The following is a 25,968-nucleotide window of genomic DNA, read 5'->3' as shown; positions in this document are numbered from 1 at the left end:
TAAACGCAAAATGCAGAAAGGGGTCTAAAAGAGATAAGACCCCTGGTCCCAGGAAACTCTCAGTCCCAGGCAAACCAGAATGGTTGCTCACCCAAACACTTCAGATAATTTCAACATGATTGGCTGTGGTTTCTTGCCTGTGTCAATGAGCAGAACAAGGTGAATGTTAAACTCTCTCCCAATGACATACAAGATCAAAGGTGTGGATCCGATGAGAAGCAACAAAGAACAGTCTTAAATCACCCCATGGGCTGAATCAAAGTATAACTTGCTTGGAAATTAAAGTGGTCAGGAAACTCAGCCACAGACCTTATCAAATCTTCACCTGGGAGCCAGTGAGGCTCACGGTGTCCCCGGAGCATAGCCTAAGGGAAGCTCTTGGCCTGTATTACGTGTGAAGTATTCCTTTTTACGTGTTTTTGGAAGGCAGAATAAAGACCAAGGTGAGCCAAAGTGTTTTCTAAAACAATAACCAACCGATAAGTAAGGAACTGGTTAACAGAAAGATTACTGTGCCTCGGTTTCCCCATCTCCAAATTAGAAGGGTAATGGGATCTACTTGGTAAGATTGTTTATAATGCTTGTGAAGCCGTTAAAACCGCACACAGGAAGGGCTTCGTATGTGTTTGTAAAAGCACTGACAACTATCTTGGTTAAAGGAGACAAAGGGAAGAAGAGAAGGTAGGGCTCCCCAGGGTTGCCGTCATGAGACACGACTTCGGGGAGGAGCAGGGTTTGAGCTAGGCTCTGAATGATGGTGGGATTTGCAAAGGAGGAGGGCAGGGACGACACCCTGTCCTCTCATGCTGTCCCAGCTCTCTGGGGTCTGTGTGCTTGTCCCCGCTTGGCAGAACCAGTGACATGCCCCAGACAGACAGCATCGCCACCAGCTGCCCAGTGGAGGGGCCCCCCGGGGCAGGCTGGCCCAGGGCGGGGCAGAAGGGGGGGCCTGTTTCTGCTGGTAGGGCAGGCCTGGAAGTTTCTGCTTTGTCTCGGAGGGAAGGGATGTGAACACAGAGGAAGGTGAAACCCTACAGACACCTCCAATATCTTTCCTTAACCCCAAATTTCGACTGATTCTAGTGTACCTGTGCACCCAATGACACAGACTCTTTGAAAAAAGGACTATCCTGGGAAATTCAGGATGTGTGCTCAACATCCCTGTAGCCTACGGTGAAGAACTTTGCAGGAGGGCCGTTAAGAATTCCAAGCACCACTGCCCCTCCCTACTTCCTACATACAAGGCCCCTGCCCTTAGAAACACAACCTCCAGCTTGTTCCCCACCATACCCCCACCTCGGACTGGAGAACACACTTGGAGGGGGGGTTGTCTCCAGCTTGTCCCTCAGGACGCCCCCACAATAAGCGAGAGAGCACACTCGGGGGAGATCAGCTGCACAAGGCCTGACACATCCTCTTGCTTCCAGGGTTCAGTGAACACTGCCCTCACCCAGCAGATGTACTGAGCTCTTAATATAGACCGAAGCGCACACAGCAAACACAGATCTGCTCCTGCCTTTCCCAGACAGCCCTGCTTCCCTCTCACATCAGCTCACAGGAATGCACGGGGGCCCTCCACAGGCCTCCGCTACGCAGGCAGTGGCCCACCCCCTCCCCCAGTGATTCACCAGGGCCAGGGCCAGGGGGTGCAGACACGAGGGAGCGAGGCCGTGGGGAAGCTGCATGACAGCCCGCCCCAGGCCTGCTGTTTGGAGAGCCACTGGAGTGACGGGCAGCTTTGAGCCCAGGGGGAAGCCTGCTGGAGAAAGAGGTGTCTAGAACTATGGCAGGGTAGAAGGAAGAACCCTCGGCTGGGCCGCTGCAACTGAAAATGTAAAGTCCTCCTGGCTCTTCCCAGCCAAGGGAAAAGCCGGATTTGGTTAGGGATTCTGCCAGCTACTGTGTATGTCTATGCCAATGATGAATTCCAGAATTAGGGAAATAACCACAAGATGGGCTCAGGGACCCACTGGGCCCACTGTGAGCTGGGCCTGAGCTAAAACTCCATTGATCACCTGACCTCCATAAGCCCCTCCTCTGACTGGAGGGCCACAGCGACCTGTGAATCTCCCGGAAGCAGTGTAGTTCAGGACCTGTGTCCAGTCGTGCCAGAAGTTCTGGTTATTTCCTCTTCCCCAGTGCACACTTTGGTAAAAGGCCATAGGTCCCTTTTGGGGAAGGCTGGGCAATTGATTAACAGGGTGTGTTTTTGGCAGTGTATTGGGGTCCGTCCTCAAGGGGAGCCAGCCTCCCCTTCATTCAAAGGGTCCTGGGTCTGTAACCTGGCTCGGGTCTGGGACTTGGGGCAGGGGTGTGACCCTCTGTGTTTATGATTCAGGTTCGATTTTTGTTCTCTCAGCCTAGATTTTCCGTTCCTCCAGAACAAGTAAGAACTCAGTAGGCTTCCTACCCATTTCACATCCAGGAACACCATGATCAACCAGCCCACGCCATGGGTCTGAAGGAGTCAAGCTGTTCTGATCACTGCTCAGACTCTGCTGTCATTCAGGAATCATGCCCACCTGGCCTGGGGAGGCTGAGTGCTGTCCCCTGGCCCCTCCGCCCTGGGATCCAGTCACCCCCCACTGCAGTTAGGGGGAGGTATGGCCTACAGAGAAGAGTTCCCTGCAGGGAGCTCTTCAGAACGCCGGGGTTTCCCACACAAATTTATTCCTCAGTCATAGGGAAAGTGTGTCTTCTGGACCTTCCCAGGGTGGGTGAGGCCTCAGAAGATAAATGCACTCCAATGTTCCAGTCTCGGTAAGCCTTTGAAATCCCTTCCTCCGCATGAAACCAAGGAGAGTAGGCATTTCCATTTCGCTCACGGTGGGCCACATTTTGGTCCATGTTTCAGCCAACCAACCAAATCATTAAAGCTTTCCTAACTCCTGAGATGCAACATTAGATGCAGAATCTCAGCTTAGTGAGCTCATATCAATAAATCAGTGTCAACACTGGGATCCTGCTCTAAGAAAAAAAATGACCACAAAACGCTCCTGGCTCCAAGAATGGGGCCCTGAAGCTTCAGTTTCATTAGCTTCAAGGACAATTCATGGTTCCCCGGGCCAGAGCAGAAGTCAGCTCATGGCAAAGCAGCCCTTGGTGGGGAAATGGACTCCACTCTCGGCGACCCTGCGGGTGCAAGGACTCTGAGGGACAGGTGGGAACCACCTGGAGGGCGGGAGGGTGGCGAGCTGAGAGGCTCTGATGAAGAGCCTATCCCGGTGCTGGGGATAACTGAGGCCCCTGACTGGCCACCAGACACACCAGTTAGCAGAGTAAGGGGGAGAGGCCTCAGGCGCTGCCCAGGTGAATGTCTAAGGCTGCCAAGTTCCTTTGGACCTGGTGGATACTTGGAGATGGCCAACCCCACTCTAGACAGAATCACTTTGGAAACAATCTCCTTCCTAGGGTGAAGGGCCTCCCTGGGACTGAGGGATGTCAGCAACAGCAGGGACAGGCTGTGGGAAGGGTCAAAGGGAGCTGGCGAAAGCTGCTCCTGGAAGGCCCAGATGCAGGGTGGCCCTCACTCGGCTCCCAGGCCTCTGCTGTTCCACAGCCTCTCAGCACGGCTCCCAGACCCCCTGTCCCCAGGCCAGCCCGGCCCAGCTCCCAGACTTAACAGGCCCCTGTGGTGGGGGCCTGTGCTGCGTAGATAGGCCCTGCCTCTGGGGCGGAGCAGAGCAAGAGCAGGGGCTGAAGGGGGCGCGGTGTGGAGAACACACCTGGGCTCCCCCGCGGGCTCCGGCGGGGGGGCTCTGGGACCCCTGAGTGCCCTGCCCCGCAGGCCTGCGTCTCCTTCTGTGCAGACGTAGGGCTTGCGCCAGGTGATGTCTGAGGCCACCCTACGCCCTGGGAGACCCAGCTCATCACTAAGAGCTTCCTCCAGCCGGCTGCCATTACAGCCCCGAACAGCACCACCGAGGCAGACGCTTCCCACTGTGTCTTTCTCTTTTGGGGCCCAACTGTCAGCTGAGTCTCAGAGGCTGACATAACACAAGCCTACAAGGTTTAGCGCCCGCCCTCCTGCCTCTCTGGCCAGAGGTCAGGAATCGAGCTGGTTTTCAGTAGTCAGTTTATCATCTCCCAACTTGGCTGAGAACACCACCCACCACCACTGCCTTGGATGCCTCCCAGCCCTGGGGGCCTTTTCCTGTCCCAATGTGAACAGGAAACTGGACACAGGGGTGGGTGGAGCAAGGAGAGGGTTTCCAATGCAGCCCAGCCCACGAGAGAGGATCGCCTGGAGCGAAGCTGCCAAAACAGAGCTGAGACCCCTCCTCAAAAGCAGGAAGAAGACTCAGGACCATCCTCAGTTGCGGAGATGGCTTTCAAAGGCCATCTGAACAAGCCATGTGCTGCCTGGCTTTGGTCTGCTGGCAGCCTTCCCCACTCCTAGCACTGGGCTGGGGGCTGTGGTGGGGCCAGCCAGGGGAGGGGTTCGCTTTTCTTGGCTCCAATGGGTCGGAAAAACTGAGAAGGTGTCCCCAGGGAAGGAGCTGACCAGATGGAGGGAGTTGTCCAGACTCAGAGGCCTGAGACCACTCCTCCTCCCAGCTGCCCTGCGCAACCAGGAAGGTCTGGGCCACGTCTGGGGCGGTGGAGGGTGGGAATCGACATTGTGCTTGCCCCCAGGGTGTTGTGAGCCTGCCCTGCTGCCCGCGTTCACCCCTGTGGCGGACTGGGGGCTCTAACCAAAGGCGGCCAGGCCAAGCCCACAGAGGGGTGCAGCCTGCCCGACCCCAGGGATCTGGAAGGAGAGCCTGGCTTGGAACCCACGTCTCCTGACTTTGAAATTCCCTGTCCTTGGTTTGAAAGGAGAGAGGCAGTGCCGTGAGTCTACACTCTCTGGGAGTGTAGACCCCGAAGCTGGAGACCTGTGTTCGGATCCAAGTTCTACTGCCTCTCTCTGACTTTCTTTCTTCGACTCTGAAGCAGCGCCCTGCTTCCTGGTGGTGGAGGGTTCGATGGCTAGCAGCAGAGCCTGACACATAGCAAGCACTCAGAAACAGACTGTCGCTACCACTAGTAAGAGGAGGAGGAGGACCCCACTACCGCCAAGGTACTCCGGCGGCCAGCCTGCCAGGGGGCCGAATCCCTTCACTGGACACCCCTCGGGGAGGTTACTCTAAGTCTCGTTGGTATCTCGCCTTCTTTCCCCCTGGGAGATGCTAACTTTGGCAACCAGAACAGCACTGGAAGGTTTAACTGGGATGGGTGTAACTGAGTCAAATCGAACCATTTTTCAATCTCCTGAGAGGTCCAGATTTCTCTGAATGATCATTTGCTGAGGAAAAGTGGGCATGTCTCCTTAAGTTGGTGCTGCCCTTGCCCCCCTCCCCCCGCCCAGCCTGGCTAGTACTGTCCTTGTTCGGCCCCTGTGGTCCCTGTGCTGACCGTCTGCACCGAGAGGTGGGATTTCTCCGGGCTGGAGCACCCTGCACTTCATCTCTGCCCTCACCCTTCCCTCACCCTACCTTCGTCGTACTTTTGGGGTCTGTCTCCCACAGGAACAGGAGTTTCTCAAGGGCAGGCTTGCTGGAGGGCCATGGGCGGGCCTGCCATGACGTGGGGCAGGAAGGACTCTCCTTTGTGGGGCAGGGGGGACCCTGCCAGAGTTGACTCTGAACCAGGCAGGCGAGAGCCCAGGAGTAAGCAGCCCCCTTACTTGTACACTTTGGTGTTGTACGTCCTCTCCCCAGGGAAGCCAAACATGCCGCAGACCACTCGGGAATTCTTGGCTGTCCAGTGCTTGTCGCAGATCTGCTTCCAGGTCTTGCCGTCCTTGACCTCCACATAGCCCTCTGTCACGGGGGTGCGCTTGCGGTAGGCCGACAGGATGGCTCGGATCCGGATGTCCTCCACCTGGATGTTCAGGTTCTGGGAAGGCGGAGGCACAAAAGCAGAGGACTCACTCGCCGGGTCTGGCCACGAGAGGTGGCTGCAGGCCGGGCACTCTGCAGCCTGCGTCTGCCCTCGGCCCGGCAGAGTGGTGTGTGTGTGGGGGGGGGGTGGCGGGGGTGTGGCGGGGGGGTAGGAGTGGCCAGGAGCAGTCAGAGAAGAGCCCCAGGACCCCAGCGGCTTCTCCTACATCCTACAAAAAGCCTGGACAGCAGAGTGCGGCCGTTCCCTCTGTGGGTTCTCAAAATAAGCATAGAAGAGAGAATGCGTTCTTTGAATTTTCAAGTTCCATATTAAAAACAATTCGGGGTTTGTATTTTACTCCAAAGCATGTCCGGGCACACATGTGCCCGCATGTGTGTGCCTCCCCACTAAGCTTTCAGTAAAATCGAAGTGTCAGGCAGATGAGCCCCGGCCATCTTAAGGCTGGTGGTGCCACCTTGCATTCTACATTATCCCCTGGGGTCCGCGTTCCTCAGTGAGCAAATCCCAGGAGAGAAGGGGGAGGGCTTGGAGAGAAGAGGGGCGGGAGGAGCTTTGTGGAGGGACTCAGGGCTGCCCAGCAGGGAGGTAGGGATGGTCACAGTCGCTGGGCTGTGGCAAGGAAAGGAAAGATTCCAAATGACTTGAGGCCCTAGGGAAGCCCGCTCCTCACCCCCACTCCCACCCCCACCCCCATCCATCGTTCTGAGGCAGTGATGGAAGAGTCAGGACCCCGACAGGAGGAAGTGGAAGACACTGGGCAAGGGGGGGACGGCCTCTTGCCACACTGCATTGTGGGCTCTCCTCCCCACACCTCTGACACTGAGTGGCAATGTCCCTGCCCCACGCCTACCCCAGAGGCCCAGGGGTTTGGTAGAAGGACAGGGGGCCTCGAGAGGCCAAGCGGGATGGGAGGAATGGGGGACTCCATGGAGTTAGTGATAGCTGTGCTCAATCTGCCCCCAAACACTACAGAAGCTCCCTCCCAAAGCTCTCAGTTCCAGTCCTTCCTCTTTCTGCCCCTGCCTATGAGACCACCACCAGCTCTTGCAAGGGCCCCTGCGTCCATCTCCCTCTTCCATCCATCTGCTACAGGGCCAGCCACCAGAGGTCTTTCTAAAACACAGAGTGATCCTGTCCCTTGACTGTATAATAATGCCCCAATCACTTAGTGAGGTGCCCACAGCCGGTCATGACTGATGCCCCCTGTGCCTCCAGCCCCCTCAGTGTCCCCAGCCCCAAATCTATACTCAGATCAGGTTAACCGCAATAGCAACAGCTTCCATGTGCGAGCCCCATAAGGAGTGTTTTATGTGCGTTCTCTCACTTAATCCTCAACTAACAGAATGGGGTGGTTCGGAGCTATTGCCATCCCCTTTTCCAGATAAGAAAACTGGCTGACTCTATCTCCTGAGAACCACCTAGAGGCAGGGAGTGCAGTGTGAGGAGCTCTCTGAGCTGGGCCAGGGAGGAAGGGGGGAGCGCACAGGATCCTGGCAACCTGAGTGCCTGCGCCCCTGTCCAGCCAGGATGCAAATGAACCACGAGGTTGAACAGAACCATTATTTGGGTGCCCGGGGATTCATGTCTCCTCACCCCGGCTTCAGGGTGCAAAGCCAGGCCCTGTTCCAATAGCCTGGCAAGGCAGTGGAAAGTATGTGGGCCAGGAGTGATGGCGTTTGGCCCTGGTTCCTTTCCATGCAGAGAGGAAGGAAAGTGCCAGGGGCAGGATTATGTTTGCCAGCTTAGATCCTGGATCCTTTACAGCCTCCATTCGGGCCACAGGACCTGTGCCACCAAGACACGTGGACAGGGGCAAGCCAAGAAAGGGCCTGAGCTCTGGAGCAGCGACCTGTGGCCCAGCCCCCTCCTGCCTCTTCCCACGTCTGGAGGAGGGGCTGGAATTCCAGTGGGTAATGCATAATGCCCAGAAGGAAAGTTACTCTCCAGGGCAGGCAGCCTGGGCCAACTTTGTTAAATTCCGATCCTTCCCTACCCCCCACCCCCAGCGCCATGGGGCAGCAGTGCAGGCTCACTAAGGGGAGATGTAAAATGTGACCCTCAGCACCCCAGCTACCACAGTGGGAGAGGGGACACGGCAGACCCACGTACCCTTGCCTTGATGCAAGGCGGCATCTCTTCTGCAGAAATGTGACGGGGGGGGGGGGAGCCAGGAGGGCTCAAGGATGTGGGAAACGAGGTTTAGAGAGGAGAAAGTACTAGAGCAAAGTGTCCTTGTCCTTATTCTTCCACCAACTCACTACCTGTGTGTGTGTGTGTGTGTCTCTGTGTGGGTCTGTGTGTCTCTGCATGTCTGTGTGAGTCTGTCTGTGCACCTATGCGGTGCAGGAGAGGTCCAGAGAGGGACTTGTTCTCTCCAAAGCCTTAGAAAAGTGGTCAGGGTCGCTCCTTCAAAATGGAATGTCTTCTTTTCTCCCTCCATGGAAGCAACCCCTTCTCATTCCGTCAGGCTCAAATTCACTTCAGTCATTCATTTATTCATTTGTTCAACAAAATACAGTCTCTGCCCTCAATGGACCTCGAAGGGTTCCTCCGTCTGCCCCAACCACAGGGCTCTGTCTCTTCTCTGAATAACAAAAACTGCGAGGGCCCTCACTTATCAAACACCAACCGATTGAGTACACGGCAGGCTCTGGGCTCACTCAACTCCCATGACAACCCACGAGCAGGCTGATGGTGCACCCATGTTCCAGGTGAAAAGTGAGAAAACTTGGCAAGGTTTTGCAACTTCTCCAAGCTCACAGAGCCAGGAAGTAGGTAAACAAGGGTGAAGACTGAGTTCGGACTCCAAGCCTGTGCTCCGGCCTGGGTTCCAGTCCTTCCTCTTTCTGCCCCTGCCTATGAGACCACCACCAGCTCTTGCAAGGGCCCCTGCGTCCATCTCCCTCTTCCATCCATCTGCTACAGGGCCAGCCACCAGAGGTCTTTCTAAAACACAGAGTGATCCTGTCCCTTGACTGTATAATAATGCCCCAATCACTTAGTGAGGTGCCCACAGCCGGTCATGACTGATGCCCCCTGTGCCTCCAGCCCCCTCAGTGTCCCCAGCCCCAAATCTGTACTCAGATCTGGTTAACCGCAATAGCAACAGCTTCCATGTGCGAGCCCCATAAGGAGTGTTTTATGTGCGTTCTCTCACTTAATCCTCAACTAACAGAATGGGGTGGTTCGGAGCTATTGCCATCCCCTTTTCCAGATAAGAAAACTGGCTGACTCTATCTCCTGAGAACCACCTAGAGGCAGGGAGTGCAGTGTGAGGAGCTCTCTGAGCTGGGCCAGGGAGGAAGGGGGGAGCGCACAGGATCCTGGCAACCTGAGTGCCTGCGCCCCTGTCCAGCCAGGATGCCCTCCCACTCATGCCCTGTCCAGGGCGAGGTACTGAGTTGACCCACACGGGGCAGGGGCAGAGGCTCGGCCTTCTGGGTGGTCCCTTTGGGGCCTGCACGTTTGAAGTCCATCCTGTGCTCCGGTGGGAGGAGCCCTGAGTCAGACCAGAATGTACGTGAGGGGAGAACTGCTTCCCAGCTGCTCTTGGACTCGGGCCAGGGGGCAGCAGGGAAACCTTCGTGGCACGCATTCAGGGCTCCCTGCTAGCTAACGAGCTCCCATAGGCCGCCTAGAGACTTCTGTGCAGGAAAACACACACAGACACACAGAACTTCCCTCCTTACTTCACTGCTGTGGAATCTCTTCCATAACCACAAGGGTTAGATTTTTTTTTTCCTCAGAAGTTCAACTCCAAAAAAGAGAAGATGTGAAACACTGAAACACAGACACATTTTTCTTTCTTTTCTCACAAGGGGCTCTCTAGACTTGCTGGTTATACATTAAGACCAACAGCCCAGAAGTTGGTAATGCATCTGGCACATTTTCAAATTAAAATTAAAGTCTGAATGCTGTCTCTCTTGCCAGAGATAAGAGTTCACCCAGATCTCCAACAAGGCCTTCCTCCAAGGAATTCACAGAACCTTCTAGACTTGTCCTACTCAGAACTCATCTCATCCCCGGCAGGGCTCGAGCCCTGAGAGTGATGATCAGCCGCTTCCAAAAGGGCAAATCAAGGTGCAGGGAGGTGAGGGCCTGCCTTGCTTCAGCCAGGGGGCTGGTGGAAAGAAAGGCTGGTGCAGGAGCACCAGGGCAGGACTCCCAGTCTTGTGTCTGCATGACATTTCACATTTGCAGCATGTGTGAATGACTTGCAAAAATTCCACAGTGTGACAGTCTGGGGCTGTCGCCAATGAGGAAAAATCACAAATTTTGAAAGTCTAGTTGAAGATTGCATCAGGTAAAGATACAGGGGGAGGCAAGGCAAGGCAAGGCAAGGCAAGCAAGCCTATAAAGACATACTTCACAATTTGAAAGCTCGACACTGGGTGCAAAGCCCCCCATTCCAGGAGGCATGTTTGTAACGGCCCCACCTTAGCCCAATTATCTTCCTTCCCTCTGCTTTAGAAGTTGTCCTTGAATATCAGCCCAGGCCCTCCCACCTGAGAAGGCGTCCCAGGAGAGGTGTCGAGGAGGGAGGACGGCAGTGGTGAGCTGCACGAGCACGCAGTCACCCCAACAAGAATGCGCGGCTGGTTCCACACCACCTCTGTCTGCTTAGCAGGCCCCATCCGTCTACTGCTAATGGCTTCCTGCATCTTGCTCCCTAAGCCCTCAGCTGCCTTTATTCAGCCGTTTCAAAACCTGGCCTTCCAGACGGAGATCCATTTTCCCAACCACCAGCTCAGCACCTTCCTCAGCACCTCAAACCAAACACATCCAAGATACCCTTAACCTTTCCTCCGCTCACCGAGTCAGGCTCCCGCCCTTCTAGCTTGCAGACCACAAGCCTCACCTGCGTTCTGCACCTTCCCCTCCTCACGCCTACCGCCCGGCCACCCAGCGACACCTCGTCTAGCCTTCCGTCACTGCCCCATTCCTATCTCCATCTGCCAGTCAGGTGGCAATGGGAACCGTGGGAGTGAAATGACTGGGACTCTGTCATTTCACACAGGCTGAGTGTCTCCCCGGGGTGGAGGACTCGCTGACCCGGTCCACCTCTCACACCACCTCACCCACTATGTAGTCATGTCTTGTTCCAAACCTTCCCATGGCTCCCCAGGCCTTAGGCTCCCTGGTCTGATCCACACCATGCCCTCCCTTCCCTTTTTCCAGCCAGCAACCTTCTTCTCTCACTGCCAGGACATCACTCCTTAAAGCCCAGCACTGAACCTCCCTGCAATTCTCCCTTCCTTCTCTCTGAGTCCTATGACCTACAGTCCCTACAGGGACAATGTCATTCACGCGTTTGAACCGTGTCTGCTGAGTGTTCCTGGCACCGTGTGAGGCCAGGGACACACAGGCCAACCCGACACACCAGTCTCTTGCTGTCACTCCTGACAGGAAACAGCACCATCTCCTCCACGGAGCCCCCTTCCCCAAATATCTGGTCCACAGAGATTGGATTTCTTTATTCCCCGTGCATCTGTTTTCTGAGTCGCTCAGTTAGTCCTTGACTTAGCCTGACCACCTTGTACTCTGATTATTTATCCTTCCAATGTGTTTTTGCCACCTCAGGATTGTGAGTTCCTGAGGGCAGGACGGAACCTTATTCATTTCTGTCTTACCCACGGCCCCTAGTGCCAGACATGACACAGAGTGGGTCTTCAAATATTTTTGGAATGAACCAATAATAATTTTTAAAAATCCGATTACAGGAATTCGTCTTAGCTGAACACTGAGCTCCCAAGCCAAAACTGTAATAAAGACTCCCTTTATTCTTTGTTTAATGCAAAATAAACTAGGCAGTACTTGCTTCTCTTCACAGCATAAGTACTACTTGTATGACTTACGGATGGACAAGCAGAAGGTCTATGCTCTCTCCGTGCGCTCCCTTCTCCTCGGGGCTATTGACACCCTCCCTTGCCTCTCACAATCTGATGCTAAGGGAGTTACTGAGCTGAATTAAAAGCTGATCTGACCCTCAGCACACATCTAGATGGTTTAGCTAAGTGGGTATCATCTGTAAACAGCATGAGGCAAGTCGTAATCGAAGAATCTGGCCACAGTGTAGTTACCTCTTTTTTTTTTAAGATCTTATTTGTTTATTTATTCGACAGAGAGAGAGCGAGCACAAGCAGGGGGAGCGGCAGGCAGAGGGAGAGGGAGAAGCAACCTCCCTGCTGAGCCCCCCGATGTGGGGCTTGATCCCAGGACCCCGGGATCATGACCTGAGCCGAAGGCAGACACTTAACCAGCTGAGCCACCCAGGCGCCCCTGTAATTACCTCCTTTTGATGATCAAATCGGGAATTCAGGGAGTAAGGAGCCTAAGTAAGAAGTAACATTCAGGGACTTCCACTGGGTCAGATGGATGAAGGGGAAGAGAGAAGACATCGCCGTGATTGCTGCTCCTCGGCTCCATGTGACGGACACCAGTTGGGTGGGGGTGGTGTGGAAAGCTGAGGTCATTCTGAGCCACCAGAGGAAAAGCCCAGCTGTCCGTCAGGGCCCTCCTCCTATAAACCAAGAGCCTTATAAGGCTGCTGGAAAATCGGAGGCTCTGTATTGCATTTTCCAACCTGAGGGCGCTGGGGTAGGTAAGAGAGACTGCTTCTTTGGAGAACAAGTGAGCCCTGCTCTCTGCAGGAAGCTGGCAGGACACGTGCTCCTGCAACCTGTCCCTCCAACCCAGCAGGGGGGCGCTGAGGCCACAGACCAGCCAAGTCCCGGGCCAGACTCCCAGCTGGGATACCTACTGTTTTCTCAGGGTAATTATCACCATGGTAACAAAGGCACAATTTGTGGAACTGTCCTTCACTACTAGACGGTAATCTCCAGGAAGGCAAGGCTGTCTACTTCATCAGTCTCTTTATTCCCAGTGCCCTGCATCGCATCCTGTGCTCGATTAAAATGTGAATGCATGACCACATCCACCATACAGCTAACTCAGCAACAGCCTCATGGGGATGGAGTGGGGGTGGATTTGGGGCACTGACCCCTCCGGCCTGGTTGAAGTGACTCATTCGAACTCCTCCAGTCCACTGCAGCCCCACCCTAGCCACATGAGTGGACCGTCCTCCAGAACGGATCCCCCAGCCAGGGCAATGAGAGTCTCCTGCTCACTTCTCCCATCTTGCATCCCTTCCATATCTAACCTTCCACATTCTCTCTTCTCTCCCTTGCCAAACTGCCACAAATTTCCCATCCAAGTCACTCTTTCGAACTTTGAGTCCATATGCTGTCCATTTATTTCATCTAGGATACATGGTAATGCAACTTACTTATTTCATCTAACAGCTGAGTACAATGTTGCTTATTTACTTATTTCACCTCACACACAATTATAATCGGATTTGTACTTTTCAAAGAGTTGTGTGAACAACACCCTGGCCAGGAACCAGGTTCTCAGGTTTGTCAGGATGTGCCCAATTTCAAATATCTTGTTCTGTTACCCGCATAAATGCCCTTTTGCTTTTCAGATGCTATGACCTTTTTTCAGTTGGGAAAACAGGTCACTCTGGAACTTGTGTTCCTTGTGATGGCTGGCAAGCCCTGACCACACAGAGACTCAACAAACAGAATCATGGAATGTTAACACCAGACAGGATCTTACACATACATCCTTTTGCCCAAACTCCCTGTGAGCTATGAGACGAACCCTGCACAGCTATGGCTGATGGTCCTATTCAACGGGTCGGCGAGACTAGGGATTCAGAGGCTGTGGGCTTCCACACAGGTCTTCACGCCCTTGCTGGAGCACCCGGCTCAAACAGCCCACTTGCCACCATTTCTCCTCCTGCCACAGAGGGAGGCCATCTAGCTCTCCTGCAGACATCAGGGGAAGCAGGACTGTATTTAGGCTTGGAGGGACTCCCACCTTCGAAATTGCAGATGAGAACAGACGCCCTTTCTTTCCTAAACCACCCAGTGCAACCTGTTGAACCCACTCTTTGCTGGGGGGGATGTGGGGGCAGGGGGACACTTTTGGCTGGGAAGTTCTCAGACCTTCCTAGAGGTCCCAGATGCTGGCGAGATAAGGCTGCTGCTGAGAGGGAAACCTTGAAGCATCCTGGAAGCTGAGGGTGACTAATACAAACCTGGACTCCTGGAATTTTAAGAATTCACACCAGCCTCAGTTCCTGTGGTTGAGAGAAGAAAGCGCTTTTTCAGGTCTCCGTGCCCTTCCAGAAGGATGTGAGAGTGTGGAGGGTAGGGATCCCAGATTCTCCCAGCTCTGGCCTCATTGTCCCCCTGGTGGTCTCTCCAGACCTCAGGGCTGCCTCCTGTCACAAGGAGAAACTGAGGCTTGGGGGCCACTTGAGGGATGGGCCCCAACTAAATCTCACAGCCCGGCGGTTTCCGATCATTTCTGGTAACCTAACTGCCTTTGCCAAAAAGCCTTTAAAAAATGGGTATAGAAGAAGGTGGTGTGAGGGGGTGAAGAAAAGGAAAAGATCTGTATGTTCCCTGATCTCACAACACATGGCTCCAGCCTTGAGCCCTTCTATGAGCACATGACTTAGCAATGTGCAAAACAGCCAGTGTGGAGAGGTCTACTCAGGAGGGCATCTGGATTTGTAATCTCTTCTTATCTAATGCTTTTTCCAACTTGTTCACTGCCACAGACAGGAAGCAAAGCCTCTCAAGTTAAGAGCCTCTGAAATCCTGGGAGGTTTGGTGGGGGCTCTGTTTCCTAGGTTTAAAAAAGATCCGTTTGCTTGGAAACAACAGTATTTTGCATTGCATGCTGTGGTCCTGCTTGCCTCTTTTTGAGAAGGTTTTGAGGACTGGCCTCCGACTCATTTGCCTTATGAGAATGCTATTTTACAGTCCAGAGACCCAGGAAGGGTTACACACTCCGGACACACAGCTGCAAATCTCAGGCTCCGCCAGACCGGAACTCAGGGGTCCTGCCTTCAACTCTGGGGTCTAAGAGAGGCTCCAGAGCAAGATGTAACTATACAGTCTGTGTCAGAAAACCAGAGAACTGAGACTCTCCCTGGTGAATTTTCTGGATGCCGTGAACCAAGGTTGGTAGATTGGTAGGGTTAACCTACTGCAGCACTTTATAGTCTGCTAAGCACTTTGACAGAAAGCATCTGAGTTTTCACATTTAAAACTCCCTTGTAAATGATGAGTGCATGCTGTGTCATTTTGTTGGAGAAACCATTGCCACTCTGGCTTCCCGACTGTCCTAGCTGGAAGGGACAGAATTCAACCAGCTCATCTTAATGAAGAGAATGGACATGCCCAGTGTTCTGGCTGCTGGCCAACAGGTAGCTCAGGGTCCAAACCTGTGAACTCTCCCTTGGTGGGGCCATTCATATGAAGGAGATGCGCTGCTTCCCTTCTTTAGATCGCAATTCATGACGCGCCAAAGAGCCCCCGGGGATGCCCCAAGCAGATGGAGGAGTCCACTGGAAGCACAGTTAGCTCATTGAGTGAAATTCATCAGCCAGGCCCCAGGGCTTAGTGACTCATGCCTCTGGCATTCCAAAGTGGGATGAACTTGGTCTAGACCGATGCTCGGTTTTCTTCCACTCTCTGCTTGGGGAATTCCAGTGTGCTCTGGAGAAGGCACAAGCCTATGAGGGTCACCTCAAATGGTCTGTGACCTGCCCCCAATCTCCAGGATTCAGTGAGGATGGATGTGAGAGCTCCTGGCCATACTCGTCAGAGTAGGGTGGGAAGAGATGGGATGGGAGGGTGGGGGAGGTGTCCTCATCACATTCATTAGGCCCCTCATTTGCACCTGGGGTCATAAGCCACAGAGAAAGCATTAACTGATACCTCCTTTTGATCACACTCCACTCTTGGCCACTTTTGAATTTATGGACCCCAGACTGGGGATGTCGAGGGAGGGCCTTAGTGCTCACACTTGGATGTGGAAGAATAAGGGCAAAAAGTCTGCTCCTGCGTTCAAGGCTAAGGTTGGGCAGGCCCAGAGAAGAGGCAGGGAGAGGGCCAGGGTATAGGGCACGCACACCAGCGGGCATCCGTCCCGTGCGCGCGCATGTGCGCGTATGAGAGAGACATGCCGAGTCACACAATGGTGTGCACTGCCGACAGCCAGCTGTGGGGGCCCCCTGCGTGGGATGGGGGTGTTCTCGTAAATGCAGAGTAAGGAGGGATCTTGGAACTTGGCAATCGCCTCATCCTGCTTCCTTCCCAGGGTAGGAATCTGGCTGCACATTCCTGGCAGGAGGTCATCCCATTCCTGCTTGCATGACTCTTGTGACGGGAGCTTGCTGTGAACACTGCCGCTTGCACCGTGGGGCAGACCTAAGTGTTACAGAGTTTCCACAATGGGCTGAAATCTCCTCCCATTACCTTCTTACCCATCTTGGTTCTGGGTTAGAATAAATCACACATCTTCTCCATGGTAACACTGTAGATATTTAGAGAACCCACACGGCTCCCCTCCTCTCTCTCTTCTTGTCCCCATATCTTCATTTCCTCATAGGATATGGTTTCCAGACCTGTCTCTGTCCTGCTGGTCCCTCCTCTGGGTGACCTAGCTAAGAGATGGCCCCAGATCTTGAGGCCAAGAACCCTGCGCTCAGTTCTTGATCTAAAAACAAAGAGTTTAGGGGAAGAATTCTTCCCTCAGTGCATCAGTGCACATTCATGTTTTGGGGTTTTTTTGTTTTTGCTTTTTTTTACCACCATATCACAGCTTTGGCTTATACACAGCTTTTAGTCAACCAATCCCCTTCAGGGATTTTAAAGATATAATCAATGCTTTTCAGTCACTCTCCCTGGCTTTCACTCTATGGCTGATTTTTTTTTTTTTTTCCATGAACCTTGATATAGGACCTTCTATTCATCCCTAATATATTATGGTTTGGGCCTATTATCTCCACTTACTGAGGTTTTTCTGAACCTTGTTCAATAATGTTATAGTCCAGCAATCCCTTCTAGTTTTGTGTCCCCTACAACTTTTATCAGGGCCCACTTTAATCTCCATGTGAACGTCTGCTGTTAGAGAGGCAGAGCTGGGCCCCAGGAACTACGGTTCGAGACCATCTGCTGTGTTCTCGGATTAACCTGCAGTCTTCCCCGGCACCATTAGTCATCGCACTGTGGCCCCACCTAACTGCACGTCCACCAGCCTACATCTCTTCCTCTCATCCACAAACATCTAATAGAGGACATTTCTGTAGCCAAGAGGGACGATTCCATGACTTCAGCTACCGACACAGGCTATTACATGAGGTATTTCGGAGAAACTTCTCAACATCCCACAAATATCCCTATAGGTGGTCTGGGCAGCTCCCCACCCATCAGGCCAGCTCTGACAGTAAGCATGAGCTTTAACCACAAAGTCCTAGATGGAGTGGCAACTCTCAAAGTTTCTCCTCAGACATCCTGAGATGTGGGCCCTTTCATGACCTACATTCAGCTGACACCGAAGGGAAGAGGTTCCAGGGGACCGCTCATCAGTTCAAAGTTTCCTGTGTCTGTGGCTGGACAAGAACACTCCCAGTGTGGCTCATGGCAACCACCCTGACTATACGACAGCAAGAGGGAGGCCTTCTAGGAAGCTGCAAAGCGTGGGAGGCGGTGGGAGTCATCCCACCCTTCAAACCACTCACCCCCACCCCACCCCAGTAGTCCTCGCTGGGTTACCGTAAATTCATTTAGGGTCTAGGCTCCTTGCCTTGGAGTGATTGTCAAGCTTTCCAAAGGCATGCATCTCATCTTCTCAGGTTATGAGGGCCATGTTTTCTTTCCCAGACCACACTGTGTGTACAGCGGACACCCAACAAAGGTCCAGAATAAAGACAGTACTCAGCTTTTATGGTGGACTCTTAGCACTTCCAGAATAAAAATGTACTTCTTACTATATTTGGGGGGGGGGGGTCATTTCTCTGCCTATTCTACCCAATCAAGGGTCTGCTTTTTCTAGGAGCCAGATTCAATAAACACTTTTCTGTTAAAGTGCCATGCCCTTTTCCCAGAATCATTTTTTCTAATGGTGGATGAAGTCTTTTCATTCTCCCATCCCCAAAAACCCACTGACATGGTGGTCAACCTTCTTTTTATTCAAATCATCAATGACTTTCTTATACCTGGAAACCTGGATCTTCACTTGACAATCCAACTGTATTATCCTGAGGTTCTAAGCTGAACAGAGGCCCATTAAAGATGTTACAAATAAGGTCACTTTTCTATTAAGCAGGGCAATGCTGTAAAGGAATGATTTGCTTCTATGTGCTTCTTATCACTGTTTAATTTGATATTTGATTCTGGGAGATTCTTCCCCTATGGGGATGACGATCTGTGGTATGCATTCCTAAGAAGAAAATTTAGGGGTTGGAGACACTGTTCCTATCAGGTACCTAGCACTATTTCTACTGGATACAATGGTGCATTAGATAGGCCCCTACCCCCCAGGAGCTTCCAATCTCATCAGAAAGTGGGTGCTAATGATCCCATATGAGGTCATAAGGAGCAGAGATGGAACGTGTGAGACTGGGCTGGACAACCCCATCCTCCAAATCACAGACTTTACTGTAAAGCGAAGCTGTCATCAATAACTGGAACACTAACGCACATTAGCTCCTTGACAATCTCTTCTACTTCTCCCAGATAAAACAGGAGCATTTGACGAGTGTCAGCTAGAAGCAGTCTGATCCCGCCAGCTGAGAGAAAGCTGGAAATCCTTTTCCCTGCTATAATGCAGGCTTGGACAAGTTCCCAGCATACTCAGTGTGCTCTAGGAACATATGAGAAAAGAGTGGGACAGTGTGAGTCATGAGAGGAAAATGTAAAGACTACAGTCTGGGGAGAACTTCCTCTGGAGCCCAAATAGGGCAATTCAAGTTGCCTTTCTTCAGCACTGGTTCTGAGGTCAGCTGGGGGCTAAAGCACAATGAAGGCCTTTTGGCTTGGCTTCATGGCAGATCTCACAGTGCCTTGGGGGTGACATCCAACGTGTCCTTGAGGAGGCTGCCTACTCCGGCTACCCTAAGCCCCACATATCTTGTATGTAAAGCAGTGCCATAAATGTTTGTTCCTTTCTGTTGTTTGGGTGGGGAACTTATTGAAAATCTGACTCTGAAACGTAGCCATAAATGTAGAAGGGTCACAAGCCCTTTGGGCATTTCCAAATGCTGACTTGGGTCAGGCTGGCAACATGAGAATCATCTGAGAGCACTTTCAAAACTAGTCTGGTCCCCTGGGGGTAATTCTGATTCAGGAGGTCTGGGGCGAGGCCCTAGTATGTGCTTTTAAAAGTGATTCTGATCCCCAGCTAGATTTGGAAACAATGGTCCTTTGATAGCCAGCCTCCGAGATGGCCCCCGATGGTCTCCACCTTCTGCATTCACACCCTTGGGTAATCTCCTCCCACACTGTATATGGTTGGTCTATGTGACCAACAGAATATAGCAGAAATGATGGTCTATTGCTTCCAAGATTGGGTTATGAAAGGCTGTGGCCTCCATGTTTTGCTCCCTTTCTCTCTCGAGTCACTCACTCTGGAGAAGGACGACAGCCATGTCTTAAGGACACTCAGGCAGGCTAGAGAGAGCTTGTGTGCAGAGGACCAGAGGGCTCCAGCTGATGGCCAGGAACTAAAGCTGACCAACAGCCACATGAGTCAGCTTGGGACAGGGCCCCCAGCCCCAGGTGACCTCATGAAAGAACGTGATCATAGTCAACCAGCTAAGTTGCTCCTGGACTCCTGACCCTCAGAAACTAAGTGAGATCATGAAGGCTATTGTTTGAAGCTGCAAAATTTGGGGGGTAATTTGTTACACGGCAATTGATAACTAGTACATTTTTCCAGCCCAAACCGCAAGCTCCTGGGCAGAGCACAGAGGGGCTTTTGTGCCCACCCTCTGTAGCTTCCTTTCACATTACTCCCACATTCACCTTGTAGTCTTGGGCAGTACTGATCTACTTACCCCGTCATGTCTCTATGCCTTCACCCAAGCCATTCTTTGTGTCTGGAATGAATGCCCTTTCCACACTGGTGGTCTCCCCTTCTCCAGAAATCCTCCCCTCAGTCCCCCTGCCCCAAATCAGGTTGACTTGGGTCCCCTCGTTAGCATTCACACACTCTTCCTGGAATCAGTAGGTGAGAACTGAGTTACATGGAAGAAGGAAAATATTCATTGTGGGAGTCATCAAGAACACAGGACTTGCCTCTATGTGGTTGACCAACGAACTGTCGAATTTGAAACCAGGAATCCTTTTGTCACTGCACACCACACCCACGTCTTCGGTGTGCTTGCAGTCGGTGACACCCCAGCCATTGGAGGAGCAGGCCGCGAGGGTGGCCTCCTTGCCGGTGCAGTAGATATTGTCCAACCAGATGGGCCCTGAAGGAAGCAGAGAAGAGAGAGACCAAGCACTGCGTCAAAGTTGGCTTGAGTCTTTGGGGGCGCCAATGTCATCTATAGAGAGAGAATTCTTCTCTAATTTTGGCAGTTATTGTGGTCATCAATTGATTTTTAGTATGTTTGAGAGACTGGATATCATTCTAGGGCATCTGGGTTCCCTTTCCAGAGTAGGCAGCTGATGCGATTTGGGGATGTGCCAGATTGAATGTGATTTGGACAGAAACCAGATTTGAGCCCAGATGTCACGTGGTTAGTAGAACGGGCAGAGATTTTGGATACTAAGCTGGGTTTCATTCTGACAGAGCCACTTAGCTATATGACTTTGGTCCAAGCCCCTCTTTCATGTCAGACACCTCAAGTGCAGGGCTGTGTACAGATTAGAGATAATACAGGGCACGTGCCTGTTTGTGGTTGGCCCATCGTTACTCAAACAAGGTAACAGTGATGACGATGGCAATTTTAGTTAGACTGACCATGCTGCAGGCCAGACTCACCTTCCATCTGCAGCGGAGGCTGAACTCTGACCCCTCAGGGAAAGTGTAAGCTATTTTGCAACCCAGGGTTTGGAGTTTTTAAGGCATTTTTCATATGTATCACCTCCCCTGACCTCCCCACGCCTCAGGGATAGTCATTCCCACTTCCCAGACACACAGCTCTGGCTCAGAGGGCGGCTCATCCTGCAAGGCCACCCCCAGAGCCCAGAGCCTGGTCCATTCAGTGCTCTTCTCTCTTCCTGATGTTTCCCAGCCACTGATTCAGAGATGGCCCTGCTACACTAACCCACAGAGTTGCCCCCTCATGTTCCAGAAGTCAGGTGAGGGCAGGGCTGGGAGACCCTGTGCAATTCTGCTTGCCTCCTGTGTCTCCACCTGATTTGCACTCAGTAGAAAATTCAACATGCAAAGTGCTAGAGGGTTTGTCACAACGAGATGCCACCTCACACCCATTAGAATGGCTACTGTCGAAAGGGCAGAAAATACCAAGTGTTGACAAAGTTGAGAGAACTGGAGCCCTTGTGCACTAATGGTCAGCAGGAATGTAAAATGGTGCAGCCACTATGGAAAACAGTATGGCGGTTCCTCAAGAAATGAAAAGTGGGAGACACAGGCTTCCAGTAATGGAGTGAAGAGGTCACGGGCATAAAAGGTACAGCACAGGGAATATAGTTGATGGTACTGTAATAGCGTTGTGTGGTGACAGATGGTAGCCACGCTCGTGGTGAGCACAGCATAACGTACGGGCTTTTCGAATCACGATGCTTTTCGAATCACACCTGAAACTAATGTAACGTGTGCCAACTATACTTCAATAAATAAATGTTTAAAAAATAAAAATGGGGTTACCACACAATCCAGCAATCCCCACTTCTGGGTATACACCCGGAAGAACGGAAAGCAGGGTGTCAAAGAGATATTTGCACACCCACGTGCATTACAGCATTCTTCACAATAGCCAAAAGTTGGAAGCAACCCAAGTGTCTATTGACAAACTGTGGTATACACATACCCCGAGACTATTACTCAGTCTTAAAAAGGAAGGAAATTCTAACACAGGCTGCAACATGGGTGAAACTTCAGGACATTGTGCTCAGTGAAATAAGCCAGTCACAAAATGACAAAAACTGTATAATTCTGCTTAGATGAGGTACTTGGAGTAGTCAAGTTCATAAAGACAGAAAGTCGAACGGAGGTTATCAGGGGCTGGGAGGGGGAGCATGACAATTGGTTGTATAACAATATGAATGTACTAACACTACTAATAGCACATTGAAAAATGGTGAAGATGGCATAGTTTATGTTATGTGTATTTCACCACCATTAAAAATCAATTTTTTTAAAGTGCTAAAGGGCGGGGCGCCTGGGCAGCTCAGTTAAGCATCTGCCTTCGGCTCAGGTCATGATCCCAGGGTCCTGGGATGGAGCCCCGCATCGGCCTCCCTGCTCGGTGGAGAGCCTGCTTCTCTCCCTCCCTCTGCCCCTCCCCCAGGCTCGTGCTTGCTCTCTTTCTCAAAAAAATAAAGTCTTAAAAAAAAAAAAAATAAAGTGCTAAAGGGCTTTCAAACTTTATCTTTGTAAGTGCCCCTGCAAAATGAAAGGAAACAAAATCAAACGTCTCCTTTTGCTCATGGCTCTAGGCAGGACTTGACAGGATAATGGAGCCAGATAACCGGGGCTCAGACTCTCTGCCTTGGGCCTGGGCACCAAGTAACTTGACCAGCTACTTAACCAAGCCTGTTTCCCATTTCTAAGGTGAAAACAAGGATCCCCAAGAAACAGGTCACCATGGAGATTCGATGAGATAATGTATGTGCCTAGTACATGTTCGAGCCCCTTTCCCTTCCTCCTTCCAACTCATCAGAAAAACATGGAATCCCGCTGTTTCCACGATGCAAGGAAAACGCAGATACAAACACTCCCATTGTAGAGATGAGAAAACCAAGGAGAATCTGAGGTTCTTCGAGGTCAGGGAGGACGTGGGGCTAGTCCCTGACTCCAGGGCCCTGCTGAGATGCGTCTGCTGTGACTGATGGCTGGTCAGGGCTCAAACCAGAGCGCCTCAGACGTACTGTGGGGAACAACAAGCTGAGTGAAAACATCTGGCCTGAGGGTTTCCAACTGGTTTCTCAATTTGGCCTCGCTTCCCAGTCGTCAAGCTCCTCGGAAACATATGGTCCCTAATCGATTGCTGCTTGGACAACAAACCAATGTTTGTCTTACTAAGTACTAGCAACGAAAAAGACCCTCCACATTTGCAGCGGGGCCTCTTCTTTGGAACATTCTGTGGCAAAACTGCTGAAGGGACAGAGATGGTGAAAAGAGGCGGGGCCCTTATTCCATCTGCAATGAGAGAAACCACCCCAGCTAAGGGGAGGGGAAGCAGGACAGCGTGCAGCTGAAGGAACCATGACTCTCTCTGGCCTGCTTTACTCTTTGATAAGGAACATTTGGAAATCAGCTCCCTGGATGCTAAGTGAACTAACTTCCACCAAAGAGCTGTTTTCTTAAGTAGCTTTAGCTCACTGCCAATGATCCTACTCTTGACAGATTCTCACTATTGTTTTTTTAAGGTTTTATTCATTTATTTGAGGGAGAGAGTGAGTGAGAGAGAGAGAGAGAGCACACGAGCAGGGGCAGAGAGAGAAGGAGAAGTAGACTCCCCTGCTGAGCAGGGAGCCTGACGTGGGGTTCGACCCCAGGACCCCGGGATCATGACCTGAGCCGAAGGCAGACGCTTAACCGACTAAGCCACCCAGATGCCCCCTCCCCAGGTATTTTATCGTAGATGGTGGAAGTGTAAATTTCTACATAGCCCAAGATAGCATCACCGGGCACAATATACTAATTTAGCTTCATTTCATGACAATATTCTTCCCTGTATGCGTCCTATCATCTAGAATATTCTGATTGTAAAGCAGCCAGCTTTGGCTCTGCCTGCAGGGATGCACGGTGGGCCGGGCACAGTTCGGTAGACGCCATCTCAGAGCTACTAGGAAAGCGGCACTTGGATTGTAGATGCGGCTCTAACTTTGGACATGAAAAGCCAGCCAATCAGAGGCCAAACCTCATTTCTACTGTCCGTTCATTCACTCTAAGAAATGCTTCTCCTGACGAAAGGAGAAATGTATAAACCAATCCATAAACAATTTGGAAGATAGAGATCACAAATGAAAATCTGAATGCCGGAGTGTTCCCTGAGTGGTCAGGACAACTGTCCAAGTTAGAACCTCTGGGGCCCCACTGTGGTCATCTGCTGGCTTTGTCGCTCTGATCTGAACAATGGGGGGTGAGGGGCAGTGCAGGGGCGCTGGGGAAGGATCAGATCTGAGCTCAGGTCTGAAGACAAGCAAAGGAGAGCAATCATCTCTGGTCAGGTTTCTGTGAGACCCAACCAGAGGGTGAGAAATAGAGCAGCTGTCCCCTCTAGAACCCTCTGAAGGGGTCCATGAGTTCCCTGAGCTCAGAGACACTTTAGGGGAAAAGAACTCTTGACAGTCCAGGCTGGAAAACCCGGGAGGCTCGGGTGCTCTCCTGGGGCTTCATTACTACAGTCTGCGCGTCAGGGGCACAGGTGATACAGTAAGTGCTCGCTGTGGTGTTCCCAGGGCACGCACGGAGCTGACCTGCAGGTTAAACTCCTTCCACGGGCACACAGCCCAGGGCACTGGTCTCTGGTCCCTATGCCAAGGACTGCCTGCCAGGTATTCTCAGTATTCTCCTCAATCAAAATGAATTAATCAGCTAATACTTACGGAGGGCCCAACATGTACCCAGTGCTAAGAATCCTAACCTGAGGGGCGCCTGGGTGGCTCAGATGGTTAAGCATCTGCCTTCAGCTCAGGTCATGATCTCAGGGTCCTGGGATCGAGTCCCGCATCGGGCTCCCTGCTTGGCGGGGAGCCTGCTTCTCCCTCTCCCTCTACTGTTCCCCCTGCTTGTGCTCTCTCGCTCTCTCTGTCAAATAAATAAATAAAATCTTAAAAAAAAAAAAAAAAAAAAAAGAATCCTAACCTGATGCTGAAGAATTCAAATACCTTTGTATTTAAAAGGCCTCTCATGATGCAAAAACCAAGTATCACTTTATATAGACAACATAATCCTCAAAGTCTGGGAGACAATTTTTTTTAGCATTTGTTTCTCCCTTTGTCTTTGATATTTCTCCTTCCCTAAGTCCTGCTGGTTTCAATATCCACCCAGATGACCCTTCAAGGACTCTTTGGCCTCTTGTTACTATAGCTTCTCTCTGCAGCATCTTTCCCTGGCCCTACGTCAGCCACTCTCCCATGATCATAGCTTAGGCCTCGTCATTAACGGCAGTGACACCCCTCCCCAATGTCCATTTCAACCCTTCAGATGCATCTGCATCTCCACCCATCCCCAAAAATGTTTCTAGCATGCTCTTTCTTGTATTGCAATCTCCACCTTGACTGTGACCCCAGCAGCCCTCCACACAAGTCGCCCCCTACGTAGTACCATCCTACTTACCCAACCCAGACTCCAGGGACCATGGTTTCAATTGCTCCCTTGCACACTCCCTCTGCTCCCTTGAACTCTTCTCCCGTCATCCTCCTTGGGTGGCAAAGTCTGAGCCAGGTTAACCCACCTCCCCGGCCACCCCATGCCCACTACTTGTGCAGGTGAACTGGGATGGGAAAAAAACCACACCCATCTAATTTGATGTTAGGTAGACTTTAAGTCTGAGTAGAAATAAAATAAAGTGGTAAATAAAATAAACTGGAAAAACCCCATAGTCATTGGAAAGTATTTGTTATAAAATACCTAGGCTTGGGGCGCCTGGGTGGCTCAGTTGGTTGAGCGACTGCCTTCGGCTCAGGTCATGATCCTGGAGTCCTGGGATCGAGTCCCACATCAGGCTCCCTGCTCGGCGGGGAGTCTGCTTCTCCCTCTGACCCTCCCCCTCTCATGCTCTCTGTCTCTCATTCTCTCTGTCTCAAATAAATAAATAAAATCTTAAAAAAAAAAAAAAATACCTAGGCTTGAGAGCCTGGGATTGAAAACAAACCTGATGGATGTTACCCCTGGATCACTCAGCCAGCAGAATACATGGAGATGTAGAAGTGTGGAGACATGTCCAGAGGTTTCTGTTTTTCATTTTAAAGCAGACTCCGTGCTGGGCATGGAGCTCAACGCAGGGTTTGAACTCAAAACCTGAGATCTAGACTTGAGCTGAGATCAAGAGTCAGATGCTTAACCGATTAAGCCACCCAGGTG

The 25,968-nt window shown here is 51.7% G+C and overlaps 1 protein-coding gene across 8 annotated transcripts in view; it reads right to left on the bottom strand.

Annotated features, from left to right (window-relative positions):
• Nucleotides 1–25,968, bottom strand: part of LOXL2 (lysyl oxidase like 2) — a 121,735-nt gene that overhangs the window by 65,801 nt on the left and 29,966 nt on the right. For all 8 annotated transcript variants that reach the window (XR_010409661.1, XM_045880025.3, XM_045880031.3 and 5 more), the window contains 2 exons: nt 20,043–20,218; nt 5,669–5,880 (listed from right to left, as the gene is read on the bottom strand). Coding sequence is in view for 7 of the 8 variants with exons in the window: in XM_045880025.3 (XP_045735981.1) it covers nt 5,669–5,880; nt 20,043–20,218 (388 nt within the window). In the remaining variant the exon portion in view is untranslated. The remainder of the gene's footprint in view (nt 1–5,668; nt 5,881–20,042; nt 20,219–25,968) is intronic.

Source organism: Mirounga angustirostris, unplaced genomic scaffold (assembly GCF_029215605.1).
Source record: "Mirounga angustirostris isolate CCGP_5_RB_7025 unplaced genomic scaffold, mMirAng1.0.hap1 SCAF_2, whole genome shotgun sequence".
Classification (NCBI taxonomy): Eukaryota; Metazoa; Chordata; class Mammalia; order Carnivora; family Phocidae; genus Mirounga; species Mirounga angustirostris.
Note: the sequence above shows the minus strand (reverse complement) of the source record. Positions and strands in the feature narration are given on the sequence as shown.